Consider the following 26,401-nt stretch of genomic DNA (forward strand, 5'->3'; position numbering starts at 1 on the left):
CAGCTGTTTTCCATTCAGGTTGTCTGTTTTGTGATGCAGTAGATTTTTGATTGCTAACGAGGACACAGACCCCCCCTCAGCCTCGGCCCGACTCCCCCGACCTGGTGAGTCTCTGCTAATCACACTTGAAAACCTGCCAAACCTGAAGGAATTTCACACACAAAGACAAAGCTCCCTGTAAACTCGGGGGCATCCGGCTCCGCTCGTCACAACCCGGCTGGTTAGATAAGGAAGATAATGATCACCGCTCACTTTCAGTAAACTGTGAGGGGACAAATCATTTACTGTACATCGATATACAGACAAAGAGAGTTTAAGAGAATAATCTTTAAGATTTACATGTGATTGTAGCTTAACACTCTGCACACTTACAGGACACTTTGATAGGAATTAGCTTGCCACTACTGTGTAAGAGCACAATAGACCAGTTTTGAGGAAGTCTAATGGAATTCCTGGCATCCTGCGCACAGTGCACAGAGATCTCCGGCCGTTACTCCCTCCTGGTCTGGTAAGAGGAGGCTGTTCCTCACGAGGGGAGGGACTTAACAGCTGGACCTGCTCTATATCTGACCGTGAGCACAGAGGAATACGTCTGAGATGTTGGGAACTCCCCAATATCTCTGATACCAGCTGAGGCCGACTGCTGACCGCTGCTGAAGAGAGTGGGACTTTCCACAAACTTCAGGTAAGAGATTTTGATTTTGAATTTTCACGTTTCTAAGCTCGAAAAGAAAAGAACAAGGCGTTTCAAAGAAAGGTTCTTTGAGTGGAAGTGTTGTTTAATCCAGACTACAACCACATGCTCTAAACCGTGGTTTGTTTGCTCCTGTGTGGCTCATGTAGAAGAGACAGTGGTGTGAAAGCCACAAGTGAAGAATTAGCTCTGTCCTGCTGCACTGTCGGCCAACACCCCTCTGATAAAAAGGGAAAGCAAACATTCCTCACAGATTACCTTTGACCGCACTTGTGAAAATAACGTTTTGCACAAAGTAGGCTTTACAAGCTGTGTGACAAGTCTGAACACGGTGTCTACATCATCCGGCTCTTGTCACACATAATGACGATCATATATTTCCACAAGTGCTGAAACTATTGTGCAACTCTAACACAATACTCCATCACCTCATTCATTCCAGCTTTTGGTTGCACTTTCTTATAACCGCAATTAATAAAAGGTACATTTATATTTGATCAAGATTTCTTTCACTGTTAACAAACATTCATTAAGTCAGCTGCTAGCCAAACAACCAGCTACTTTATTTACTGATTCTAATGTGATGGTTTTGATTATCAAGTTGTGATTGGCGATGTGAATGTGTGCACATGCTTCTGCTGAGTAGAGAGCGGAGAGTTTTATACAGTGTTTGACAAATATCAGCAAAGTAATTGGTGACAAGGCTCGTTAAGATTAGAGATAAGGCATTGATTACACAGAGTTGACATCCTCTCCGAAAGCTCTTAAAGGTGATGGGTCAAACATATTATTTCCTCAGTTTTCCTGCGATAACAAGTGAAATTTTGTCAAGATCAAGAGTTGGTTGTGTCATTATCACGCACTCACACATGTTGTGTTCCTGTTTCTTGTGGGTCTAATGAAAACAATGTCTTTATCTCGGAGAAACAAACGTTTGTTATTCCTTGATAACAGCATAAATGACTCCTAATCTCGAGAAAACAAATAAGATGTGTTAATGATGGAATAGTGGCAATGCAAAGTGCTAGTGGCTACCAAATTTTACAAAGATCTTCTCCCTCTGGACCTCCTGGTTACCGTTATCCCTGGCTGACAACCACATATCTCTGTGGACAGCCCTGTTAAACGATGGTAAAGGTTTAAAAAACATTAGCTGTGACTTAAATCAACCAATTAACTGCACCATTTATTGATGACGGTTGTTACAAAGTTTTACTCAGTTTTTTACTGCTGAGATTGTGTCAAGAATGCACCCCAGCGTTAAACACGCCGGCCCCAGCGACGGTGTGGTGGGCCGTGCGTACTGTAACGTAGCCAAAAGGCGAGAACAGGTGATTTACATTGTGGTGTAAATCTTGTTCTCCAACTTGTTTTGCTTCGGGGCACAAAGGCAGCAGTTTCACTTGGTCGTCAGCTGTTCATTCTGAACATTCAGACAGATTCTTGGCGAGCAAATAATCAAGTCTGACAAGCTGGCGTGAAGCTAATTTTCAATGAGAAGATTTCAATGTCTTCAGTAAATCAATGTCAGTGTACCAGATTTACTTAAACGTGAAAACACTTATGTAACTCAGTCTTCTCATGATCCATTAAGTAACGGTGATGTCGTTAAAGCTGTGACGCACAGGCGATTAACTGATTTGTTGATGGACAGGAAATTGATCCTTAATTATTTTGACAAGACGACACTATTTCCTTGTTTAAGGAACAAGGAACAACTGTTTAACATGACAGTAAATGATATATCTTTGGATTTTGGACTGTTGGTTGGATAGCATGAGATATCTGAAGTCGTCACCACATGTATAAAGATATATGAGCACTTTGTCTGATGTTTTATCAACAACCATAAAAAATATAATCGGCAGATTAATCACATAGCCCTAATTAGAATTTCAGTTGATAGCTTTCAAACAGATAACTAAGTGCAATGCAATCCAATATGACTGTTAGGTCATAAAGTTTAGTATAATTAGGGGGCTGATACCAGTTATTATTAATCAAGGAGACTGATAACCAATATCTGGGGATACATTTGCAATAAAAGTGAAAATCATTTACTCAACTACTGTACTTTTGAAGTACTTGTAGTTTCCTTGATTATTTCCATTTCCTACTACTTAATGCTTCCCCCTCACGACATGTTGTAGACAAATATTGCATTAAACTACATGTATTTGATGACTTAAATTGTCTGTTAGTTTGCTGATTAAGTTCACCCCAAAAATCATAATCCAGTCATTATCTACTCACCCTCAAGCTGATGAAGGTGTCGTTTGGTAGTCCACAAACTATTTCTGGAGCTTTAAAGCAAAACAGAGTTACAGCATTCTCGTAATCAATTGAAGTAGATGGGGACTTGTTTTACGTTTAAAAAACATTCAAAAGAACGACATTAAATGGCTTCATACTGCTTGTCCAGCGTAATCCAAGTCTCCGGAAGCCCTGAGATCCCAAATTAATTTGAAAAGATGTTATTTACACCCTGAACATGCAGATGAGCTCATGCGCCCACTACGGTGAAGATTCAGCTTGACACAGGGTGCAAATAACATCTTTTCAAAGCGATCTCAGGGCTTCATGGGACTTGGATTACACCGGAGGAGTTGTATGGAGTTTTTAAATGTTATGTTTTTGTTTGCTTTTTATTTCATTTTGTCTATAATGGCTATAATTCACAACATGTATCCTATCAGATAGTGTTGTGGGCAGAACACTGAGTGATGACTGTAGACAGAAATTGGCAGCTGCATCAGAGCCAAAGTAGTGCAATTGGACAAATTCTCTGAACAAAACACACAATATGGGAAAAATCCTGAATACCACATGAAGTGTCTATAATGTTGCTATACTGGCCTGCATTAGAGTCAGAGGTGGTTCTTATCTTCTTCCTCCCTTATATACCATGTAGATGGGAGGGACGTCAGAGATTAGTTTCCTAGCACTGAGTCTCCTTCAGGGTAAAATGAATTTGACTAAGTACTGTCTGCAGCCTGAGAACAGGAAACAGAGAAGCTACCGTTTGCTAACACTCTGGTAACTCCTCAACTTTAAACAGATCATGCATTAGCCTTTTTACGAGATGATAAGCAAATCCAACAGTGCAATAAATGTAAATTGCATCGTCTTTAATAACATTTACAAAGCGGGTGTCAGTCTCAAACAGCAAACTCAGCAGTTGGTGACAGAGATACTGCTGCACCGCCTGACTGCTGCTGTTGTTCAAACATAAAGGCTTCAGTCACCTTACATGAGAAGAAGTGTGTGTCACTTGGCCTGTAGCTGCTCATAACCACGTTGTTGTAATTGCAACATCGTGACCTCACTGTCTTTGCATTGCAAGTTGTTAAAAAACAGCACACACCTTTAGCCCACTCAGATTAGTGAGCATGTATTTTTAACTACATTGTACTTACATGTTATTGTGAAAAAATGCTTGTATGGCAGCTGGTGATTTATTACATCACCACTGCAGCATATAGAAATAATCACGTACAGAACAGAGCCTTGTCTGTGTTCCTGAATCACTCCACACCCATTTTTCTGAGCGTGATTATATTCACTGCTCCCCAGTAGCAGCATTACGTCATCCATCACATAAAACACAGGCACCAGCCTATCAACACAAGGGGTGGAAAAAACTTCAGGTTTATAGAAAGCAGTGTTCTCCTTACCGGTTACTTTTATGTGGTCGCTTTTACAGTACTGGCTGTTCAAACTTGAATGTTATGGGGATTTTTGTTAGTCTCATTCAATACTGTATCTTCAAACTTTCTTCTGATTTCAACCTATTTTATTCATAGGATCCAAATCAGATAAACTTGTTAAGAAAATGCATAAAGACACTACAGCTAAATTTTGCATTGATCTCTCAGCTGCTGATTCAACCTGCTCAGTCGGCCAAGAAGCCGGGTCGGCCTGGTGTGTCAGAGTCCTGAAGGGGATGTTAGTGGTGTCTTTCAGCTCTGGTTCACTTGCACTCCTCTTTCAATCAGCCGAGAAGGGAATGAAATACAGATATATTTTCATTACAAAGGATGATAATTGATAATGGCCCTTTGGCACTCATTCAGCAGATACTTTTTGTAATCAATGGCATCATCAATGGCTGATGACTCTGCTAAAGTTAGAATAGCACGATAAGGCTAACAAAATTATGAAACTGGTTCAAAGTCTAGGCAACGATGGGAAGTGGAGGGGTGTGGTATTAGAAGCAGAATGGATGTTCTGGGACACATGTGACCAGCAAATATCTTGACTGACAGCCCCAGAGCCCTTAATGCATGAGAGGAGTGACTGACAGGATAGTATGAGAAATGAACTACAGGTCTAAACATGAGAAAGAACACTCTGACTGAACATCTGCTAGAACTTCATTCACACCATTTCAGCTGCATCAGTCAGCTCTTTCAAGCTGTGAGACCCCCAACTGTACACTACCTGCTCTGGACTAAACAGCAGACTGACAAAGTTATTGACTGGCTGGGTCTGAGAATAGGATTAAGAATGGCATACTGTTTGTGTTTCCATGCCAGTTGTTACAACACTCAGTATCTGGCTGTTCCAGTTTTGAAGCATTACATTGTTTCGTGCCAAAGCAAATAAATGATGATGTTTCAAAAACTCGTCCATGAACTGGCAGAGAGTTCATTTCTAATCTTAATAGGGACAACATGAAATGAAAAGAAACATTTAGCTTAAATTATAATATCGTATACATTTGTATCTATATGCACCATGTACTGATGCATAAATGTTGTATGAAAAAAGGACTATTATCACTTGGACTGTGCATTAAAAATATATTTGCATTAAGGTGCTTAAATCCTAACAGGGATGTGAACAAAGGCCTCAATTGAAATGTAATTCCATTTCCTCTAAACTACTTTTTTTATACTGAATCAAAAATATTAAAAGCTGCGCAAAAGGAAGCATGTCTTTTTAAACTGGAAACAACGACATAATACAACACACTTTGCTTGCCTTATCTCCACAGGAACAGTGTTTCAAAGCACCGGGACTCTGACCATAAAATCCAGGGTACCTTTGGTCTTTATCCCCCTTATCCTGGACGGTGAGAAGCATCTGAATACCTGAGGCCACCGATCGACTCTGACAGAAGCTAAAAGGTTTGATATAAAGAAGATGCACCATGTACTGCAAAACTGCATTTTACTCGAAAACGTGAACACCATATTAGTCTTGGCCAAAAATAAATTTAGACTTTCGCCTCTTCTAAAGACTAGAAATAACGGTACAAAATGCACATACTTTGCCAAACAAGACAATACAGTAGAGTGGTAACTGAGTGCATTTCTCAAATTTCACATTATGTGCAGCTAGCGGAAGGTAAGATTGTAAGACGCTGCATAAAATTTCAACAAAATGCACAATTTCTCAATAAGACAACACATTTTGTGGTGGACATGTAGATATAATTCATTTAAAGACAATGCATGTAATATCTATACCAATTTAAGCTAATGTTTCTGTGTCACACAGCTCTTTAGGCCAAGATGGGTCAAGGGGTGGAGCAGAATGGCCACACAGAAGTCCACAAACCTGTGGCTGGCATATTTCTGGAGAAGACGAAGGAAAAGATAACGATATACCAAGCCATGAAAAAACGTCTCGTTAAGCCAGGAACAGCATTAGCAATGCTTGAGGCGCAAGCAGCCACAGTGGGCATCATAGACCCGATAAACAATCGAATACTTCCTGTTGCAGATGCTGTTAAAGAGGGAATAGTTGGACCAGAGATGAAAGAGAAACTCCTCACTGCAGAGAAAGCTGTCAGAGGCTATGTAGACCCCTACACCAACCAAATGATATCTGTATTCCAAGCTATGCAGAAAGAGTTAGTTCCAAGAGATTACGGGTTGAGGCTGCTTGAGGCACAGATAGCCACACAAGGCCTGTTTGATCCTGTGGAGAAGACAAGTGTCTCAATTGAAGCTGCGATTCAAAAGGGCTACTATGAAAAAGGTTTGCTCGATAACAAGATGTCAGAGCTCAGAGTGTTCTACAATCCAAGCTCACAAGAAAATCTCACCTACCAAAACCTCCTTGAGAAATGCACTGTGGAGCCTGACACAGGCCTGCTGCTCCTTCCTGTTTGCGTCACCTTTAAAGGTCTGCGAAGAGGTGTTTCCTCCACTGAACTCTTTGAATCAAAGATCATTGACAAAGAAACGTATGATGATCTACAGAAGGGAAAAACCACAACACAGGATGTGATGTTGATGGAAACAGTGAAAGAATACCTTGAGGGAAAAGGCAGTATTGCAGGCATTGCTGTACTTTCGTCAAATCAGAGGATGAGCGTTTATGCAGCCATGAAGCGAGGCATACTGATGCCTGGAACAGCTCTAGTTCTATTGGAGGCACAAGCTGCGACTGGGTTCATGATCGATCCTGTTGAAAATAAAAAGTTCTCTGTGGATGAAGCCATCAAGCACAAACTTTTTGGCCCAGAATATCATGCAAAATTGCTTTCTGCTGAGCGGGCAGTCACTGGATATAAAGACCCATACACAGGTGAAACTATATCCCTGTTTCAAGCACTGTCAAAAGACCTCATTGTCAAGGAACATGGGATCCGCCTACTTGAGGCGCAAATCGCTACAGGTGGAATAATAGACCCAATCAACAGTCACAGACTCCCAACAGAAGTGGCCTTCAAGAGAGGCTATTTTGATGAAAAACTTAACACAATACTTGAGGATTCAGGGGATGACACAAAAGGATTTTTTGATCCAAACACAGAAGAGAATCTGACATATCTTCAGCTGATGGAAAGGTGCGTCACAGATCCCATCACTGGACTGTGCCTCCTGCCTCTCCTTGAGAAGTCAGACAGGCTGAATTTTAACTTCATTGATCACCAAACTAAAACGGCCTTCAAAAAGGAGATGGTGAAAGTGACATGTGGAAAGTACATGGGAATGACGGTATCTCTGTGGGAACTCCTCATGTCAGAATACTTCGACGAGCATCAGAGGACAGACATCATTCAAAAATACAGAGAAGGGAAGCTCAATATCAAGATAATCATCACAATGGTTCTGGAAGTCATAGAAAAGACTGTGAAAACAACAAATGTTGTTTTTGAAGGCATCAGAGAAACTGTCACAGGCAAACAGCTAGTGGATGCAGATATCATCAGTAAGGAGGTTCTGGAGAATCTGGAAAAGGGAAAAATTTCAGTGAAGGAAGTGATTGAAGATGAAAATATAAATGTGTACCTACAGGGCAAAGACAGCATTGCAGGTATCCTGCTGCCTGACTCTCAAATCATGACCATTTACCAGGCAAAACAAAAAGGAAAGCTGATGCCAGGAACTGCTCTGATTCTACTGGAGGCACAGGCAGCAACAGGGTTCATCATTGACCCGATTGGTAACAGAAAGTTTTCAGTGGATGATGCTGTCAAAGCAAAGATTGTGGGGCCTGATGTCTGTCAAAAACTGCGCTCAGCAGAGAAAGCTGTGACTGGGTACAAAGATCCATATAGCGGTAAAACAATCTCTTTGTTCCAAGCCATGCAAAAAGATCTCATCGTAAAAGACCATGGAATTCGACTTCTGGAGGCACAAATTGCCACTGGTGGGATCATTGACCCAGTGAACAGCCATCGCATTCCTGTCCATGTCGCCTATAAGAAGGAATACTTTAATGAGGAAATGAATCAGATCCTGAATGATCCAAGTGATGACACCAAAGGATTCTTTGACCCCAACAACAACGAGAACCTGACATACTTGCAACTCATGGAGAGATGTGTCACAGATCCCAGTACAGGTCTGTGCCTCTTGCCACTCAAAAGCAAAGGCAAGAAAATAAACATTGATGATAATATGAGAGAAGTGTTCAAAACAACAACAGTTACTGTGAAGTATGGCAGGTTCAAGGGCAAGCACACAACGCTGTGGGATATCATCAATTCAGAGTATCTGTCTGAGGATAAAAGACAGGAGTTCTTCAAGCTCTTCAAGTCAAGGAAAATCACCATCGAGCAACTCATTGTCACCATCACAGAAATCATTGAGAGCAAAGAAATAAAAAAACAAGCAGGGCTGAACTTTGAAGGTCTCAGAGGAAATATCTCAGTTGTGGACTTGTTGGAGCTAGAAATTGTAGATGAAAAAACATACAGCAGCTTGGTCGAAGGACAGATGACAAGCAGTGATGTGATGAAAATGGACAATGTGAGAGCCTACCTACAAGGAAAAAGTTGTGTGGCGGGGGTGATACTGCAACCCTCCAATCAGAAGCTGAGCATCTATGAGGCACAGAGAATTGGCATTCTCACACCTGGGACTGCCCTTTGCCTCCTTGAAGCACAAGCAGCCACAGGGTTCATTGTTGATCCTCTGAAAAACAAAAAACTCACAGTGGAACAAGCTCTCAAAGAAAAGGCCATCTGTCCCAAGATGTTTGAAAAGCTCTTGTCTGCGGAGAGGGCCGTCACTGGATACAGAGATCCATACACTGATCAAAAGATCTCACTTTTCCAAGCCTTGAAAAAGGATTTAATTGTCAAGCAGCATGGCATCCGTTTACTTGAGGCCCAGATTGCTACAGGTGGTATCATTGATCCCTTGAAGTGTCTTCACTTGCCTCTTGAGGTTGCATACAGGAAAGGCTATTTTGATGCAGATCTTAATCAAGTCCTGTCAGACCCAAGTGACGACACAAAGGGATTTTTTGACCCAAACACACAAGAAAACCTGACATACATGGAGATGTTGAGTAGATGTGTCAAAGATAAGGAAACAGGACTGTTTCTCCTACCAATGAATGACACACGAAAAGTTACAGAAACAAAGTCAAAAATGTACACCGACACAGAGATAAAGCAAGAGTTTGAAAAGTCAACTGTGAACATCTCTGTAGGACGCTTCTCAGGAAAATCAGTGTCACTCTGGGACTTGATTCATTCTGGGTATTTCACTGAGGAACAGAGAGTTGAATTCATAGAAAAATACAGAACACGGAAGATTACCATAGAAACCATGATTACATCAGTGATTTCCACCATTGACAAACTGGAGAAGATTGAAAATCTCCAAATGGTAATGGGACTGCGAAAGCCTGTCTCTGCACAACAACTACTGGATTCAGACATCATTGATGCAAAAACATTCAAACAGGTGAAAGAGGGAAAACTCACTCTTGAAGCAGTCACCCAACATGAACCTGTGAGAGGATACCTGAAGGGGAAGGGAAGCATCGCTGGAATTAAGGTTCATGCGTCCAAAGAAGTAATGAGCATATATGAAGCAAAAAAGAAAAATCTGCTGACACCTGGCATTGCCCTTGAACTGCTTGAAGCACAGGCTGCAACAGGATGGATCATTGATCCTATCAAAAACAAGCTCTATGCTGTTGATGAGGCAGCAAAAGAGAAAGTAATTGGACCAGATGTCCATGAGCAACTTCTCTCAGCTGAACGAGCTGTGACCGGCTATCAAGATCCATACACAGATGCAACAATATCCTTGTTTGAAGCCATGAATGAAGAGCTGATTCAAAGAAACGATGGCATTCGTCTTCTTGAGGTACAGATAGCAACTGGAGGAATAATTGACCCGAATCTAAGCCATAGACTGCCTGTTCAAGTTGCGATAAAAAAGGGTTGTCTCAATGAAGAAACAAGCAAGATTCTGCTGAACCCCACAGATGATGCAAAGGGATACTTTGACCCAAATACCAAAGAAAAACTCTCTTACCTCGAGCTCATAAAGCGGTGTGAGAAAGATCCTGAAACTGGGCTGATACTTCTACCCCTTTACGAAGAGGAATCCCATGAATTTCACACAGATGAGAAAATAGAGCTTGAATTCAAAAACAAAACTGTTGCCATGAATGTAGGAAAATTTAAAAACAAAGAGGTGACATTGTGGGAAGTGTTGCTATCTGAATACATATCAGAACAAAAAAGGGGCCAGCTCATACAACAGTACAAGACAGGAACGATGAAAATAGAGGAGATCATTGAAATACTCACTGTAATCATTACAGAGGTGTCATCCAAAGAAAGAAAGTTCAAAGGACTAAGAAAGCAGGTCTCAGCCAGTGAGTTGTACGAGTCTAAGATTATCTCAAAGGAACTTTTCACACAGATTATTCAAGGGAAAGTGACTGAAGACAATGTTGACAAAATGGAAACGATTCAACAGTTCCTTGGAGCGACAAACTCCATAGCAGGGGTGAGAGTTGAATCTACAAAGAAAGTAATGAGCATCTATGAAGCCAAAACCAAAGGCCTGCTGACCCCTGGCACATCTCTAGTGCTGCTGGAGGCCCAGGCGGCCACTGGCTTTGTCATTGACCCGGTGAACAACAAGAAACTTTCTGTAGAGGAAGCTGTGGCTCAAGGAGTAGTGGGCAATGAGTGGAAAAAGAAACTGCTTTCAGCAGAAAGAGCAGTCACAGGATACAAAGACCCATACACTGGAAACACAATTTCCCTGTTCCAGGCCTTGAAGAAAGATCTAATCGTCAAAGATCATGGAATTCGTCTCCTTGAAGCGCAAATTGCAACAGGAGGTATAATAGATCCAGTGTACAGTCACAGAGTGCCTGTACAGGTGGCATATCAAAGAGGTTACTTTGATGAGGGAATGAACCAGATTCTCTCTGATGCTGATGATGACACTAAGGGTTTCTTTGACCCCAACACTCAAGAGAACCTCACTTATCTCCAGCTGGTTGAGAGGTGTGTCACAGATCCTATCACAGGCCTTAACTTACTGTCCATCGTAAAGAAAGGAGAGTTTTACTTCTTTGTTGATGAGGCAACAAAACTCATTCTGAAATCTACAACAACAACCAAAGCAGGAGGGAAATACAAAGGAACATCAGTTTCTCTGTGGGATCTGCTCTACTCTAAATACATCACAGAGGAGAAGAGGAGAGAACTTGTGCAGCAGTACAAGTCTGGTTCAATCACAATTGAACGCTTTATGGAAACCATCCTGACAATCATTCAGAAGCAGACCACAACAACCTCATCGTCATCACTCATCACATGCCTACCACCAGAAACAAAAGTGGACAGCAGCACAACCAAAACTACCATCACCACTACAACCACAGAGACAAGTGAAGTAAAAAAATTCCATGGAATCAGAAAGGATGTCAGCGCTACTGAGTTGCTTGAATCAAAAATCATCGATGCCAACCTCTACAAAGATCTTAGTGCTGGAAAAGTCACAGTGACAGAAGTAAGTGAAATGGACTCAGTACGTAAGTACCTAGAGGGAACTAACTGCATCGCAGGGGTGTACCTGCAGTCCACCAAAGAGACGATGAGCATCTATGAAGCCAAAAGCAAAGGCCTGCTGACTCCTGGTACTTCTCTGGTTTTGCTGGAGGCCCAGGCGGCCACAGGCTTTGTCATCGACCCGGTGAACAACAAGAAACTTTCTGTAGAGGAATCTGTGGCTCAAAGAGTAGTGGGCACCGAGTGGAAAAACAAACTGCTTTCAGCAGAAAGAGCAGTTACAGGATACAAAGATCCCTACACTGGAAACACAATTTCTTTGTTCCAGGCCATGACAAAAGATCTAATCGTCAAAGATCATGGGATTCGTCTCCTTGAAGCGCAAATTGCCACAGGAGGTATAATTGATCCAGTGTACAGTCACAGAGTGCCTGTACAGGTGGCATATGAAAGAGGTTACTTTGATGAGGGAATGAACCAGATTCTGTCAGACCCTGATGATGACACTAAGGGTTTCTTTGACCCCAACACACAAGAGAACCTCACCTATCTCCAGCTGGTTGAGAGGTGTGTCACAGATCCCATCACAGGACTTAGTCTACTGGTCATCGTAAAGAAAGGAGAGTTTTACTTCTTTGTTGATGAGGCAACAAAACTCATTCTGAAATCTACAACAACAACCAAAGCAGGAGGGAAATACAAAGGAACAGCAGTTTCTCTGTGGGATCTGCTCTACTCCAAACACATCACAGAGGAAAAGAGGAGAGAACTTGTGCAGCAGTACAAGTCTGGATCAATCACAATTGAACGCTTTATGGAAACCATCCTGACAATCATTCAGAAGCAGACCACAACAACCTCATCGTCATCATTCGTCACATGCCTACCACCAGAAACAAAAGTGGACAGCAGCACAACCAAAACTACCATCACCACTACAACCACAGAGAAAAGTGAAGTAAAAAAATTCCATGGAATCAGAAAGGATGTCAGCGCTACTGAGTTGCTTGAATCAAAAATCATCGATGCCAACCTCTACAAAGATCTTAGTGCTGGAATAATCACAGTGACAGAAGTAAGTGAAATGGACTCAGTACGTAAGTACCTAGAGGGAACTAACTGCATCGCAGGGGTGTACCTGCAGTCCACCAAAGAGACGATGAGCATCTATGAAGCCAAAAGCAAAGGCCTGCTGACTCCTGGTACTTCTCTGGTTTTGCTGGAGGCCCAGGCGGCCACAGGCTTTGTCATCGACCCGGTGAACAACAAGAAACTTTCTGTAGAGGAATCTGTGGCTCAAAGAGTAGTGGGCACCGAGTGGAAAAACAAACTGCTTTCAGCAGAAAGAGCAGTTACAGGATACAAAGATCCCTACACTGGAAACACAATTTCTTTGTTCCAGGCCATGACAAAAGATCTAATCGTCAAAGATCATGGGATTCGTCTCCTTGAAGCGCAAATTGCCACAGGAGGTATAATTGATCCAGTGTACAGTCACAGAGTGCCTGTACAGGTGGCATATGAAAGAGGTTACTTTGATGAGGGAATGAACCAGATTCTGTCAGACCCTGATGATGACACTAAGGGTTTCTTTGATCCCAACACTCAAGAGAACCTCACCTATCTCCAGCTGGTTGAGAGGTGTGTCACAGATCCCATCACAGGACTTAGTCTACTGGTCATCGTAAAGAAAGGAGAGTTTTACTTCTTTGTTGATGAGGCAACAAAACTCATTCTGAAATCTACAACAACAACCAAAGCAGGAGGGAAATACCAAGGAACAGCAGTTTCTCTGTGGGATCTGCTCTACTCCAAACACATCACAGAGGAAAAGAGGAGAGAACTTGTGCAGCAGTACAAGTCTGGATCAATCACAATTGAACGCTTTATGGAAACCATCCTGACAATCATTCAGAAGCAGACCACAACAACCTCATCGTCATCACTCGTCACATGCCTACCACCAGAAACAAAAGTGGACAGCAGCACAACCAAAACTACCATCACCACTACAACCACAGAGAAAAGTGAAGTAAAAAAATTCCATGGAATCAGAAAGGATGTCAGCGCTACTGAGTTGCTTGAATCAAAAATCATCGATGCCAACCTCTACAAAGATCTTAGTGCTGGAAAAGTCACAGTGACAGAAGTAAGTGAAATGGACTCAGTACGTAAGTACCTAGAGGGAACTAACTGCATCGCAGGGGTGTACCTGCAGTCCACCAAAGAGACGATGAGCATCTATGAAGCCAAAAGCAAAGGCCTGCTGACTCCTGGTACTTCTCTGGTTTTGCTGGAGGCCCAGGCGGCCACAGGCTTTGTCATCGACCCGGTGAACAACAAGAAACTTTCTGTAGAGGAATCTGTGGCTCAAAGAGTAGTGGGCACCGAGTGGAAAAACAAACTGCTTTCAGCAGAAAGAGCAGTTACAGGATACAAAGATCCCTACACTGGAAACACAATTTCTTTGTTCCAGGCCATGACAAAAGATCTAATCGTCAAAGATCATGGGATTCGTCTCCTTGAAGCGCAAATTGCCACAGGAGGTATAATTGATCCAGTGTACAGTCACAGAGTGCCTGTACAGGTGGCATATGAAAGAGGTTACTTTGATGAGGGAATGAACCAGATTCTGTCAGACCCTGATGATGACACTAAGGGTTTCTTTGACCCCAACACACAAGAGAACCTCACCTATCTCCAGCTGGTTGAGAGGTGTGTCACAGATCCCATCACAGGACTTAGTCTACTGGTCATCGTAAAGAAAGGAGAGTTTTACTTCTTTGTTGATGAGGCAACAAAACTCATTCTGAAATCTACAACAACAACCAAAGCAGGAGGGAAATACAAGGAACAGCAGTTTCTCTGTGGGATCTGCTCTACTCCAAACACATCACAGAGGAAAAGAGGAGAGAACTTGTGCAGCAGTACAAGTCTGGATCAATCACAATTGAACGCTTTATGGAAACCATCCTGACAATCATTCAGAAGCAGACCACAACAACCTCATCGTCATCACTCGTCACATGCCTACCACCAGAAACAAAAGTGGACAGCAGCACAACCAAAACTACCATCACCACTACAACCACAGAGAAAAGTGAAGTAAAAAAATTCCATGGAATCAGAAAGGATGTCAGCGCTACTGAGTTGCTTGAATCAAAAATCATCGATGCCAACCTCTACAAAGATCTTAGTGCTGGAAAAGTCACAGTGACAGAAGTAAGTGAAATGGACTCAGTACGTAAGTACCTAGAGGGAACTAACTGCATCGCAGGGGTGTACCTGCAGTCCACCAAAGAGACGATGAGCATCTATGAAGCCAAAAGCAAAGGCCTGCTGACTCCTGGTACTTCTCTGGTTTTGCTGGAGGCCCAGGCGGCCACAGGCTTTGTCATCGACCCGGTGAACAACAAGAAACTTTCTGTAGAGGAATCTGTGGCTCAAAGAGTAGTGGGCACCGAGTGGAAAAACAAACTGCTTTCAGCAGAAAGAGCAGTTACAGGATACAAAGATCCCTACACTGGAAACACAATTTCTTTGTTCCAGGCCATGACAAAAGATCTAATCGTCAAAGATCATGGGATTCGTCTCCTTGAAGCGCAAATTGCCACAGGAGGTATAATTGATCCAGTGTACAGTCACAGAGTGCCTGTACAGGTGGCATATGAAAGAGGTTACTTTGATGAGGGAATGAACCAGATTCTGTCAGACCCTGATGATGACACTAAGGGTTTCTTTGACCCCAACACACAAGAGAACCTCACCTATCTCCAGCTGGTTGAGAGGTGTGTCACAGATCCCATCACAGGACTTAGTCTACTGGTCATCGTAAAGAAAGGAGAGTTTTACTTCTTTGTTGATGAGGCAACAAAACTCATTCTGAAATCTACAACAACAACCAAAGCAGGAGGGAAATACCAAGGAACAGCAGTTTCTCTGTGGGATCTGCTCTACTCCAAACACATCACAGAGGAAAAGAGGAGAGAACTTGTGCAGCAGTACAAGTCTGGATCAATCACAATTGAACGCTTTATGGAAACCATCCTGACAATCATTCAGAAGCAGACCACAACAACCTCATCGTCATCACTCGTCACATGCCTACCACCAGAAACAAAAGTGGACAGCAGCACAACCAAAACTACCATCACCACTACAACCACAGAGAAAAGTGAAGTAAAAAATTCCATGGAATCAGAAAGGATGTCAGCGCTACTGAGTTGCTTGAATCAAAAATCATCGATGCCAACCTCTACAAAGATCTTAGTGCTGGAAAAGTCACAGTGACAGAAGTAAGTGAAATGGACTCAGTACGTAAGTACCTAGAGGGAACTAACTGCATCGCAGGGGTGTACCTGCAGTCCACCAAAGAGACGATGAGCATCTATGAAGCCAAAAGCAAAGGCCTGCTGACTCCTGGTACTTCTCTGGTTTTGCTGGAGGCCCAGGCGGCCACAGGCTTTGTCATCGACCCGGTGAACAACAAGAAACTTTCTGTAGAGGAATCTGTGGCTCAAAGAGTAGTGGGCACCGAGTGGAAAAACAAACTGCTTTCAGCAGAAAGAGCAGTTACAGGATACAAAGATCCCTACACTGGAAACACAATTTCTTTGTTCCAGGCCATGACAAAAGATCTAATCGTCAAAGATCATGGGATTCGTCTCCTTGAAGCGCAAATTGCCACAGGAGGTATAATTGATCCAGTGTACAGTCACAGAGTGCCTGTACAGGTGGCATATGAAAGAGGTTACTTTGATGAGGGAATGAACCAGATTCTGTCAGACCCTGATGATGACACTAAGGGTTTCTTTGATCCCAACACTCAAGAGAACCTCACCTATCTCCAGCTGGTTGAGAGGTGTGTCACAGATCCCATCACAGGACTTAGTCTACTGGTCATCGTAAAGAAAGGAGAGTTTTACTTCTTTGTTGATGAGGCAACAAAACTCATTCTGAAATCTACAACAACAACCAAAGCAGGAGGGAAATACCAAGGAACAGCAGTTTCTCTGTGGGATCTGCTCTACTCCAAACACATCACAGAGGAAAAGAGGAGAGAACTTGTGCAGCAGTACAAGTCTGGATCAATCACAATTGAACGCTTTATGGAAACCATCCTGACAATCATTCAGAAGCAGACCACAACAACCTCATCGTCATCACTCGTCACATGCCTACCACCAGAAACAAAAGTGGACAGCAGCACAACCAAAACTACCATCACCACTACAACCACAGAGAAAAGTGAAGTAAAAAAATTCCATGGAATCAGAAAGGATGTCAGCGCTACTGAGTTGCTTGAATCAAAAATCATCGATGCCAACCTCTACAAAGATCTTAGTGCTGGAAAAGTCACAGTGACAGAAGTAAGTGAAATGGACTCAGTACGTAAGTACCTAGAGGGAACTAACTGCATCGCAGGGGTGTACCTGCAGTCCACCAAAGAGACGATGAGCATCTATGAAGCCAAAAGCAAAGGCCTGCTGACTCCTGGTACTTCTCTGGTTTTGCTGGAGGCCCAGGCGGCCACAGGCTTTGTCATCGACCCGGTGAACAACAAGAAACTTTCTGTAGAGGAATCTGTGGCTCAAAGAGTAGTGGGCACCGAGTGGAAAAACAAACTGCTTTCAGCAGAAAGAGCAGTTACAGGATACAAAGATCCCTACACTGGAAACACAATTTCTTTGTTCCAGGCCATGACAAAAGATCTAATCGTCAAAGATCATGGGATTCGTCTCCTTGAAGCGCAAATTGCCACAGGAGGTATAATTGATCCAGTGTACAGTCACAGAGTGCCTGTACAGGTGGCATATGAAAGAGGTTACTTTGATGAGGGAATGAACCAGATTCTGTCAGACCCTGATGATGACACTAAGGGTTTCTTTGATCCCAACACTCAAGAGAACCTCACCTATCTCCAGCTGGTTGAGAGGTGTGTCACAGATCCCATCACAGGACTTAGTCTACTGGTCATCGTAAAGAAAGGAGAGTTTTACTTCTTTGTTGATGAGGCAACAAAACTCATTCTGAAATCTACAACAACAACCAAAGCAGGAGGGAAATACCAAGGAACAGCAGTTTCTCTGTGGGATCTGCTCTACTCCAAACACATCACAGAGGAAAAGAGGAGAGAACTTGTGCAGCAGTACAAGTCTGGATCAATCACAATTGAACGCTTTATGGAAACCATCCTGACAATCATTCAGAAGCAGACCACAACAACCTCATCGTCATCACTCGTCACATGCCTACCACCAGAAACAAAAGTGGACAGCAGCACAACCAAAACTACCATCACCACTACAACCACAGAGAAAAGTGAAGTAAAAAAATTCCATGGAATCAGAAAGGATGTCAGCGCTACTGAGTTGCTTGAATCAAAAATCATCGATGCCAACCTCTACAAAGATCTTAGTGCTGGAAAAGTCACAGTGACAGAAGTAAGTGAAATGGACTCAGTACGTAAGTACCTAGAGGGAACTAACTGCATCGCAGGGGTGTACCTGCAGTCCACCAAAGAGACGATGAGCATCTATGAAGCCAAAAGCAAAGGCCTGCTGACTCCTGGTACTTCTCTGGTTTTGCTGGAGGCCCAGGCGGCCACAGGCTTTGTCATCGACCCGGTGAACAACAAGAAACTTTCTGTAGAGGAATCTGTGGCTCAAAGAGTAGTGGGCACCGAGTGGAAAAACAAACTGCTTTCAGCAGAAAGAGCAGTTACAGGATACAAAGATCCCTACACTGGAAACACAATTTCTTTGTTCCAGGCCATGACAAAAGATCTAATCGTCAAAGATCATGGGATTCGTCTCCTTGAAGCGCAAATTGCCACAGGAGGTATAATTGATCCAGTGTACAGTCACAGAGTGCCTGTACAGGTGGCATATGAAAGAGGTTACTTTGATGAGGGAATGAACCAGATTCTGTCAGACCCTGATGATGACACTAAGGGTTTCTTTGACCCCAACACACAAGAGAACCTCACCTATCTCCAGCTGGTTGAGAGGTGTGTCACAGATCCCATCACAGGACTTAGTCTACTGGTCATCGTAAAGAAAGGAGAGTTTTACTTCTTTGTTGATGAGGCAACAAAACTCATTCTGAAATCTACAACAACAACCAAAGCAGGAGGGAAATACAAGGAACAGCAGTTTCTCTGTGGGATCTGCTCTACTCCAAACACATCACAGAGGAAAAGAGGAGAGAACTTGTGCAGCAGTACAAGTCTGGATCAATCACAATTGAACGCTTTATGGAAACCATCCTGACAATCATTCAGAAGCAGACCACAACAACCTCATCGTCATCACTCGTCACATGCCTACCACCAGAAACAAAAGTGGACAGCAGCACAACCAAAACTACCATCACCACTACAACCACAGAGAAAAGTGAAGTAAAAAAATTCCATGGAATCAGAAAGGATGTCAGCGCTACTGAGTTGCTTGAATCAAAAATCATCGATGCCAACCTCTACAAAGATCTTAGTGCTGGAAAAGTCACAGTGACAGAAGTAAGTGAAATGGACTCAGTACGTAAGTACCTAGAGGGAACTAACTGCATCGCAGGGGTGTACCTGCAGTCCACCAAAGAGACGATGAGCATCTATGAAGCCAAAAGCAAAGGCCTGCTGACTCCTGGTACTTCTCTGGTTTTGCTGGAGGCCCAGGCGGCCACAGGCTTTGTCATCGACCCGGTGAACAACAAGAAACTTTCTGTAGAGGAATCTGTGGCTCAAAGAGTAGTGGGCACCGAGTGGAAAAACAAACTGCTTTCAGCAGAAAGAGCAGTTACAGGATACAAAGATCCCTACACTGGAAACACAATTTCTTTGTTCCAGGCCATGACAAAAGATCTAATCGTCAAAGATCATGGGATTCGTCTCCTTGAAGCGCAAATTGCCACAGGAGGTATAATTGATCCAGTGTACAGTCACAGAGTGCCTGTACAGGTGGCATATGAAAGAGGTTACTTTGATGAGGGAATGAACCAGATTCTGTCAGACCCTGATGATGACACTAAGGGTTTCTTTGATCCCAACACTCAAGAGAACCTCACCTATCTCCAGCTGGTTGAGAGGTGTGTCACAGATCCCATCACAGGACTTAGTCTACTGGTCATCGTAAAGAAAGGAGAGTTTTACTTCTTTGTTGATGAGGCAACAAAACTCATTCTGAAATCTACAACAACAACCAAAGCAGGAGGGAAATACCAAGGAACAGCAGTTTCTCTGTGGGATCTGCTCTACTCCAAACACATCACAGAGGAAAAGAGGAGAGAACTTGTGCAGCAGTACAAGTCTGGATCAATCACAATTGAACGCTTTATGGAAACCATCCTGACAATCATTCAGAAGCAGACCACAACAACCTCATCGTCATCACTCGTCACATGCCTACCACCAGAAACAAAAGTGGACAGCAGCACAACCAAAACTACCATCACCACTACAACCACAGAGAAAAGTGAAGTAAAAAAATTCCATGGAATCAGAAAGGATGTCAGCGCTACTGAGTTGCTTGAATCAAAAATCATCGATGCCAACCTCTACAAAGATCTTAGTGCTGGAAAAGTCACAGTGACAGAAGTAAGTGAAATGGACTCAGTACGTAAGTACCTAGAGGGAACTAACTGCATCGCAGGGGTGTACCTGCAGTCCACCAAAGAGACGATGAGCATCTATGAAGCCAAAAGCAAAGGCCTGCTGACTCCTGGTACTTCTCTGGTTTTGCTGGAGGCCCAGGCGGCCACAGGCTTTGTCATCGACCCGGTGAACAACAAGAAACTTTCTGTAGAGGAATCTGTGGCTCAAAGAGTAGTGGGCACCGAGTGGAAAAACAAACTGCTTTCAGCAGAAAGAGCAGTTACAGGATACAAAGATCCCTACACTGGAAACACAATTTCTTTGTTCCAGGCCATGACAAAAGATCTAATCGTCAAAGATCATGGGATTCGTCTCCTTGAAGCGCAAATTGCCACAGGAGGTATAATTGATCCAGTGTACAGTCACAGAGTGCCTGTACAGGTGGCATATGAAAGAGGTTACTTTGATGAGGGAATGAACCAGATTCTGTCAGACCCTGATGATGACACTAAGGGTTTCTTTGACCCCAACACACAAGAGAACCTCACCTATCTCCAGCTGGTTGAGAGGTGTGTCACAGATCCCATCACAGGACTTAGTCTACTGGTCATCGTAAAGAAAGGAGAGTTTTACTTCTTTGTTGATGAGGCAACAAAACTCATTCTGAAATCTACAACAACAACCAAAGCAGGAGGGAAATACAAAGGAACAGCAGTTTCTCTGTGGGATCTGCTCTACTCCAAACACATCACAGAGGAAAAGAGGAGAGAACTTGTGCAGCAGTACAAGTCTGGATCAATCACAATTGAACGCTTTATGGAAACCATCCTGACAATCATTCAGAAGCAGACCACAACAACCTCATCGTCATCACTCGTCACATGCCTACCACCAGAAACAAAAGTGGACAGCAGCACAACCAAAACTACCATCACCACTACAACCACAGAGAAAAGTGAAGTAAAAAAATTCCATGGAATCAGAAAGGATGTCAGCGCTACTGAGTTGCTTGAATCAAAAATCATCGATGCCAACCTCTACAAAGATCTTAGTGCTGGAAAAGTCACAGTGACAGAAGTAAGTGAAATGGACTCAGTACGTAAGTACCTAGAGGGAACTAACTGCATCGCAGGGGTGTACCTGCAGTCCACCAAAGAGACGATGAGCATCTATGAAGCCAAAAGCAAAGGCCTGCTGACTCCTGGTACTTCTCTGGTTTTGCTGGAGGCCCAGGCGGCCACAGGCTTTGTCATCGACCCGGTGAACAACAAGAAACTTTCTGTAGAGGAATCTGTGGCTCAAAGAGTAGTGGGCACCGAGTGGAAAAACAAACTGCTTTCAGCAGAAAGAGCAGTTACAGGATACAAAGATCCCTACACTGGAAACACAATTTCTTTGTTCCAGGCCATGACAAAAGATCTAATCGTCAAAGATCATGGGATTCGTCTCCTTGAAGCGCAAATTGCCACAGGAGGTATAATTGATCCAGTGTACAGTCACAGAGTGCCTGTACAGGTGGCATATGAAAGAGGTTACTTTGATGAGGGAATGAACCAGATTCTGTCAGACCCTGATGATGACACTAAGGGTTTCTTTGACCCCAACACACAAGAGAACCTCACCTATCTCCAGCTGGTTGAGAGGTGTGTCACAGATCCCATCACAGGACTTAGTCTACTGGTCATCGTAAAGAAAGGAGAGTTTTACTTCTTTGTTGATGAGGCAACAAAACTCATTCTGAAATCTACAACAACAACCAAAGCAGGAGGGAAATACCAAGGAACAGCAGTTTCTCTGTGGGATCTGCTCTACTCCAAACACATCACAGAGGAAAAGAGGAGAGAACTTGTGCAGCAGTACAAGTCTGGATCAATCACAATTGAACGCTTTATGGAAACCATCCTGACAATCATTCAGAAGCAGACCACAACAACCTCATCGTCATCACTCGTCACATGCCTACCACCAGAAACAAAAGTGGACAGCAGCACAACCAAAACTACCATCACCACTACAACCACAGAGAAAAGTGAAGTAAAAAAATTCCATGGAATCAGAAAGGATGTCAGCGCTACTGAGTTGCTTGAATCAAAAATCATCGATGCCAACCTCTACAAAGATCTTAGTGCTGGAAAAGTCACAGTGACAGAAGTAAGTGAAATGGACTCAGTACGTAAGTACCTAGAGGGAACTAACTGCATCGCAGGGGTGTACCTGCAGTCCACCAAAGAGACGATGAGCATCTATGAAGCCAAAAGCAAAGGCCTGCTGACTCCTGGTACTTCTCTGGTTTTGCTGGAGGCCCAGGCGGCCACAGGCTTTGTCATCGACCCGGTGAACAACAAGAAACTTTCTGTAGAGGAATCTGTGGCTCAAAGAGTAGTGGGCACCGAGTGGAAAAACAAACTGCTTTCAGCAGAAAGAGCAGTTACAGGATACAAAGATCCCTACACTGGAAACACAATTTCTTTGTTCCAGGCCATGACAAAAGATCTAATCGTCAAAGATCATGGGATTCGTCTCCTTGAAGCGCAAATTGCCACAGGAGGTATAATTGATCCAGTGTACAGTCACAGAGTGCCTGTACAGGTGGCATATGAAAGAGGTTACTTTGATGAGGGAATGAACCAGATTCTGTCAGACCCTGATGATGACACTAAGGGTTTCTTTGATCCCAACACTCAAGAGAACCTCACCTATCTCCAGCTGGTTGAGAGGTGTGTCACAGATCCCATCACAGGACTTAGTCTACTGGTCATCGTAAAGAAAGGAGAGTTTTACTTCTTTGTTGATGAGGCAACAAAACTCATTCTGAAATCTACAACAACAACCAAAGCAGGAGGGAAATACAAAGGAACAACAGTTTCTCTGTGGGATCTGCTCTACTCCAAACACATCACAGAGGAAAAGAGGAGAGAACTTGTGCAGCAGTACAAGTCTGGATCAATCACAATTGAACGCTTTATGGAAACCATCCTGACAATCATTCAGAAGCAGACCACAACAACCTCATCGTCATCACTCGTCACATGCCTACCACCAGAAACAAAAGTGGACAGCAGCACAACCAAAACTACCATCACCACTACAACCACAGAGACAAGTGAAGTAAAAAAATTCCATGGAATCAGAAAGGATGTCAGCGCTACTGAGTTGCTTGAATCAAAAATCATCGATGCTGACCTCTACAAAGATCTTAGTGCTGGAAAGGTCACAGTGACAGAAGTAAGTGAAATGGACTCAGTACGTAAGTACCTAGAGGGAACTAACTGCATCGCAGGGGTGTACCTGCAGTCCACCAAAGAGACGATGAGCATCTATGAAGCCAAAAGCAAAGGCCTGCTGACTCCTGGTACTTCTTTGGTTTTGCTGGAGGCCCAGGCGGCCACAGGCTTTGTCATCGACCCGGTGAACAACAAGAAACTTTCTGTAGAGGAATCTGTGGCTCAAGGAGTAGTGGGCACCGAGTGGAAAAACAAACTGCTTTCAGCAGAAAGAGCAGTTACAGGATACAAAGATCCCTACACTGGAAACACAATTTCATTGTTCCAGGCCATGACAAAAGATCTAATCGTCAAAGATCATGGGATTCGTCTCCTTGAAGCGCAAATTGCCACAGGAGGTATAATTGATCCAGTGTACAGTCACAGAGTGCCTGTACAGGTGGCATATGAAAGGGGTTACTTTGATGAGGGAATGAACCAGATTCTGTCAGACCCTGATGATGACACTAAGGGTTTCTTTGACCCCAACACACAAGAGAACCTCACCTATCTCCAGCTGGTTGAGAGGTGTGTCACAGATCCCATCACAGGACTTAGTCTACTGGTCATCGTAAAGAAAGGAGAGTTTTACTTCTTTGTTGATGAGGCAACAAAACTCATTCTGAAATCTACAACAACAACCAAAGCAGGAGGGAAATACAAAGGAACAACAGTTTCTCTGTGGGATCTGCTCTACTCCAAACACATCACAGAGGAAAAGAGGAGAGAACTTGTGCAGCAGTATAAGTCTGGATCAATCACAATTGAACGCCTATTGGAAATCATCCTGACAATCATTCAAAAGCAGACCACAACAACAACAACAACCATCATTACTACTACAACCAAAGAGACAAGTGAAGTAAAAAAATTCCATGGAATCAGAAAGGATGTCACCGCTACTGAGTTGCTTGAATCAGAAATCATCAATGCAGACCTCTACAAAGATCTTAGTGCTGGAAAAGTCACGGTGACAGAAGTAAGTGAAATGGACTCAGTACGTAAGTACCTAGAGGGAACTAACTGCATCGCAGGGGTGTACCTGCAGTCCACCGAAGAGACGATGAGCATCTATGAAGCCAAAAGGAAAGGCCTGCTGACTCCTGGTACTTCTCTGGTTCTGCTGGAGGCCCAAGCGGCCACAGGCTTTGTCATCGATCCGGTGAACAACAAGAAACTTTCTGTAGAGGAAGCTGTGGCTCAAAGGGTGGTTGGTAGTGAGTGGAAAAACAAACTGCTATCAGCAGAAAGAGCAGTTACAGGATACAAAGATCCCTACACTGGAAACACAATTTCTTTGTTCCAGGCCTTGACAAAAGATCTAATTGTCAAAGATCATGGAATTCGTCTCCTTGAAGCTCAAATTGCCACAGGAGGTATAATTGATCCAGTGTACAGTCACAGAGTGCCCGTACAGGTGGCATATCAAAGAGGTTACTTTGATAAGGAAATGAACAAGATTCTCTCTGAAGCTGATGATGACACCAAGGGTTTCTTTGACCCCAACACTCAAGAGAACCTCACCTATCTCCAGCTGGTTGAGAGGTGTGTCACAGATCCCATCACAGGTCTTAGTTTACTGCCCCTGCACAAGTGATCGAAAGAAAAGCTTTCCACAAACTTTTTTTCTGGCATTATGCTTGCTTTGTCGGGATGTTCTTAACTCAAGTTGCAGTTAGTATCATTTTCTGTTTTGTGCTTTTCAATGTCTTTCAGGTTTTCCAAAAGAATACCTGGGGATAAAAATGCAATCATACTGCACTGTGCTAAACACTGTTAGTCATGGTTGAAAACGAGACCAAGGAATGAATTACAGAAACTTTCTATGCCATTATAGAAATAGGTGTTTTGGTTTCATCCTTATGTTACTGTGAGCATAATTAACTTGCATGCACACACAAAACCAGGGCAATGGCACTGTTTGTCTAATTTAAATAAGCTTCTAATAATCATATAACGATTTTACTTATTGACTTACCTGTGTTTAATATTTACAGTGTCTGCTGTGAAACAGCCTATTTACTCTCATATGAGTTAACTATACTTTCATCTGTGGTGTAGGCCATTTTTTTGTTATCAGTCCCTTTGTAATGATCTAATTCTGAGCTTCCTTGAATATAATGTACAGCCTAGTAAATGTGGTATAAAACAAAGAAAACAACAAATTATTTTTCCCATTTGATGTTGCTTTATTAAAATTGTGGAATCTATGGAAGTGACTGATTTCACAAAGACTCAACTAACTGGGGCTCAGCTTTTTTTTTTTTACCTGACCTATAGACTGGACTTAAAGTTGATTTTACATTTACTGCTTTATAGCTTTTCTTACAAACCTCTATTGTTTACTTGTTAAGCCAAATGTGAGTAGTAAACAGAGTTTCGCTTGGCCTGCCTTAAGCCAGCCTGGAAGTCAGCCATTTTTTTTTGCATTGTTGGATAACCTTTCTTCATCTTTTTGTTTCATTGTACGGCTCAATAAATAAGAACGATTTGAACATATAAAAGCTCTTGGCTTCATTTCAACAATTTTGCTGAAACATGTTGATATTTTTGAAGCATATGGATCTTGATATATGTTAATTAACTCAGCACAAGACATACTGTACATGAATTTCAAGGTTGAATAGTCC

General features: G+C 42.9%; 1 protein-coding gene across 1 annotated transcript; it reads left to right on the forward strand.

The window, feature by feature from the left end:
* Positions 1 to 591: 591 nt before the first annotated feature.
* eppk1 (epiplakin 1) lies at positions 592 to 26,270 on the forward strand. The gene is given in 6 exon segments (XM_030412836.1): positions 592 to 685; positions 5,691 to 5,823; positions 6,197 to 14,715; positions 14,784 to 16,100; positions 16,103 to 19,009; positions 19,078 to 26,270. Coding segments are annotated over 4 exon segments (19,020 nt in total). The 5' UTR covers positions 592 to 685; positions 5,691 to 5,823; positions 6,197 to 6,210; the 3' UTR covers positions 25,369 to 26,270.
* Positions 26,271 to 26,401: the final 131 nt, after the last annotated feature.

The sequence above is a fragment of the Sparus aurata genome, chromosome 3, assembly GCF_900880675.1.
Source record: "Sparus aurata chromosome 3, fSpaAur1.1, whole genome shotgun sequence".
Lineage (NCBI taxonomy): Eukaryota > Metazoa > Chordata > Actinopteri > Spariformes > Sparidae > Sparus > Sparus aurata.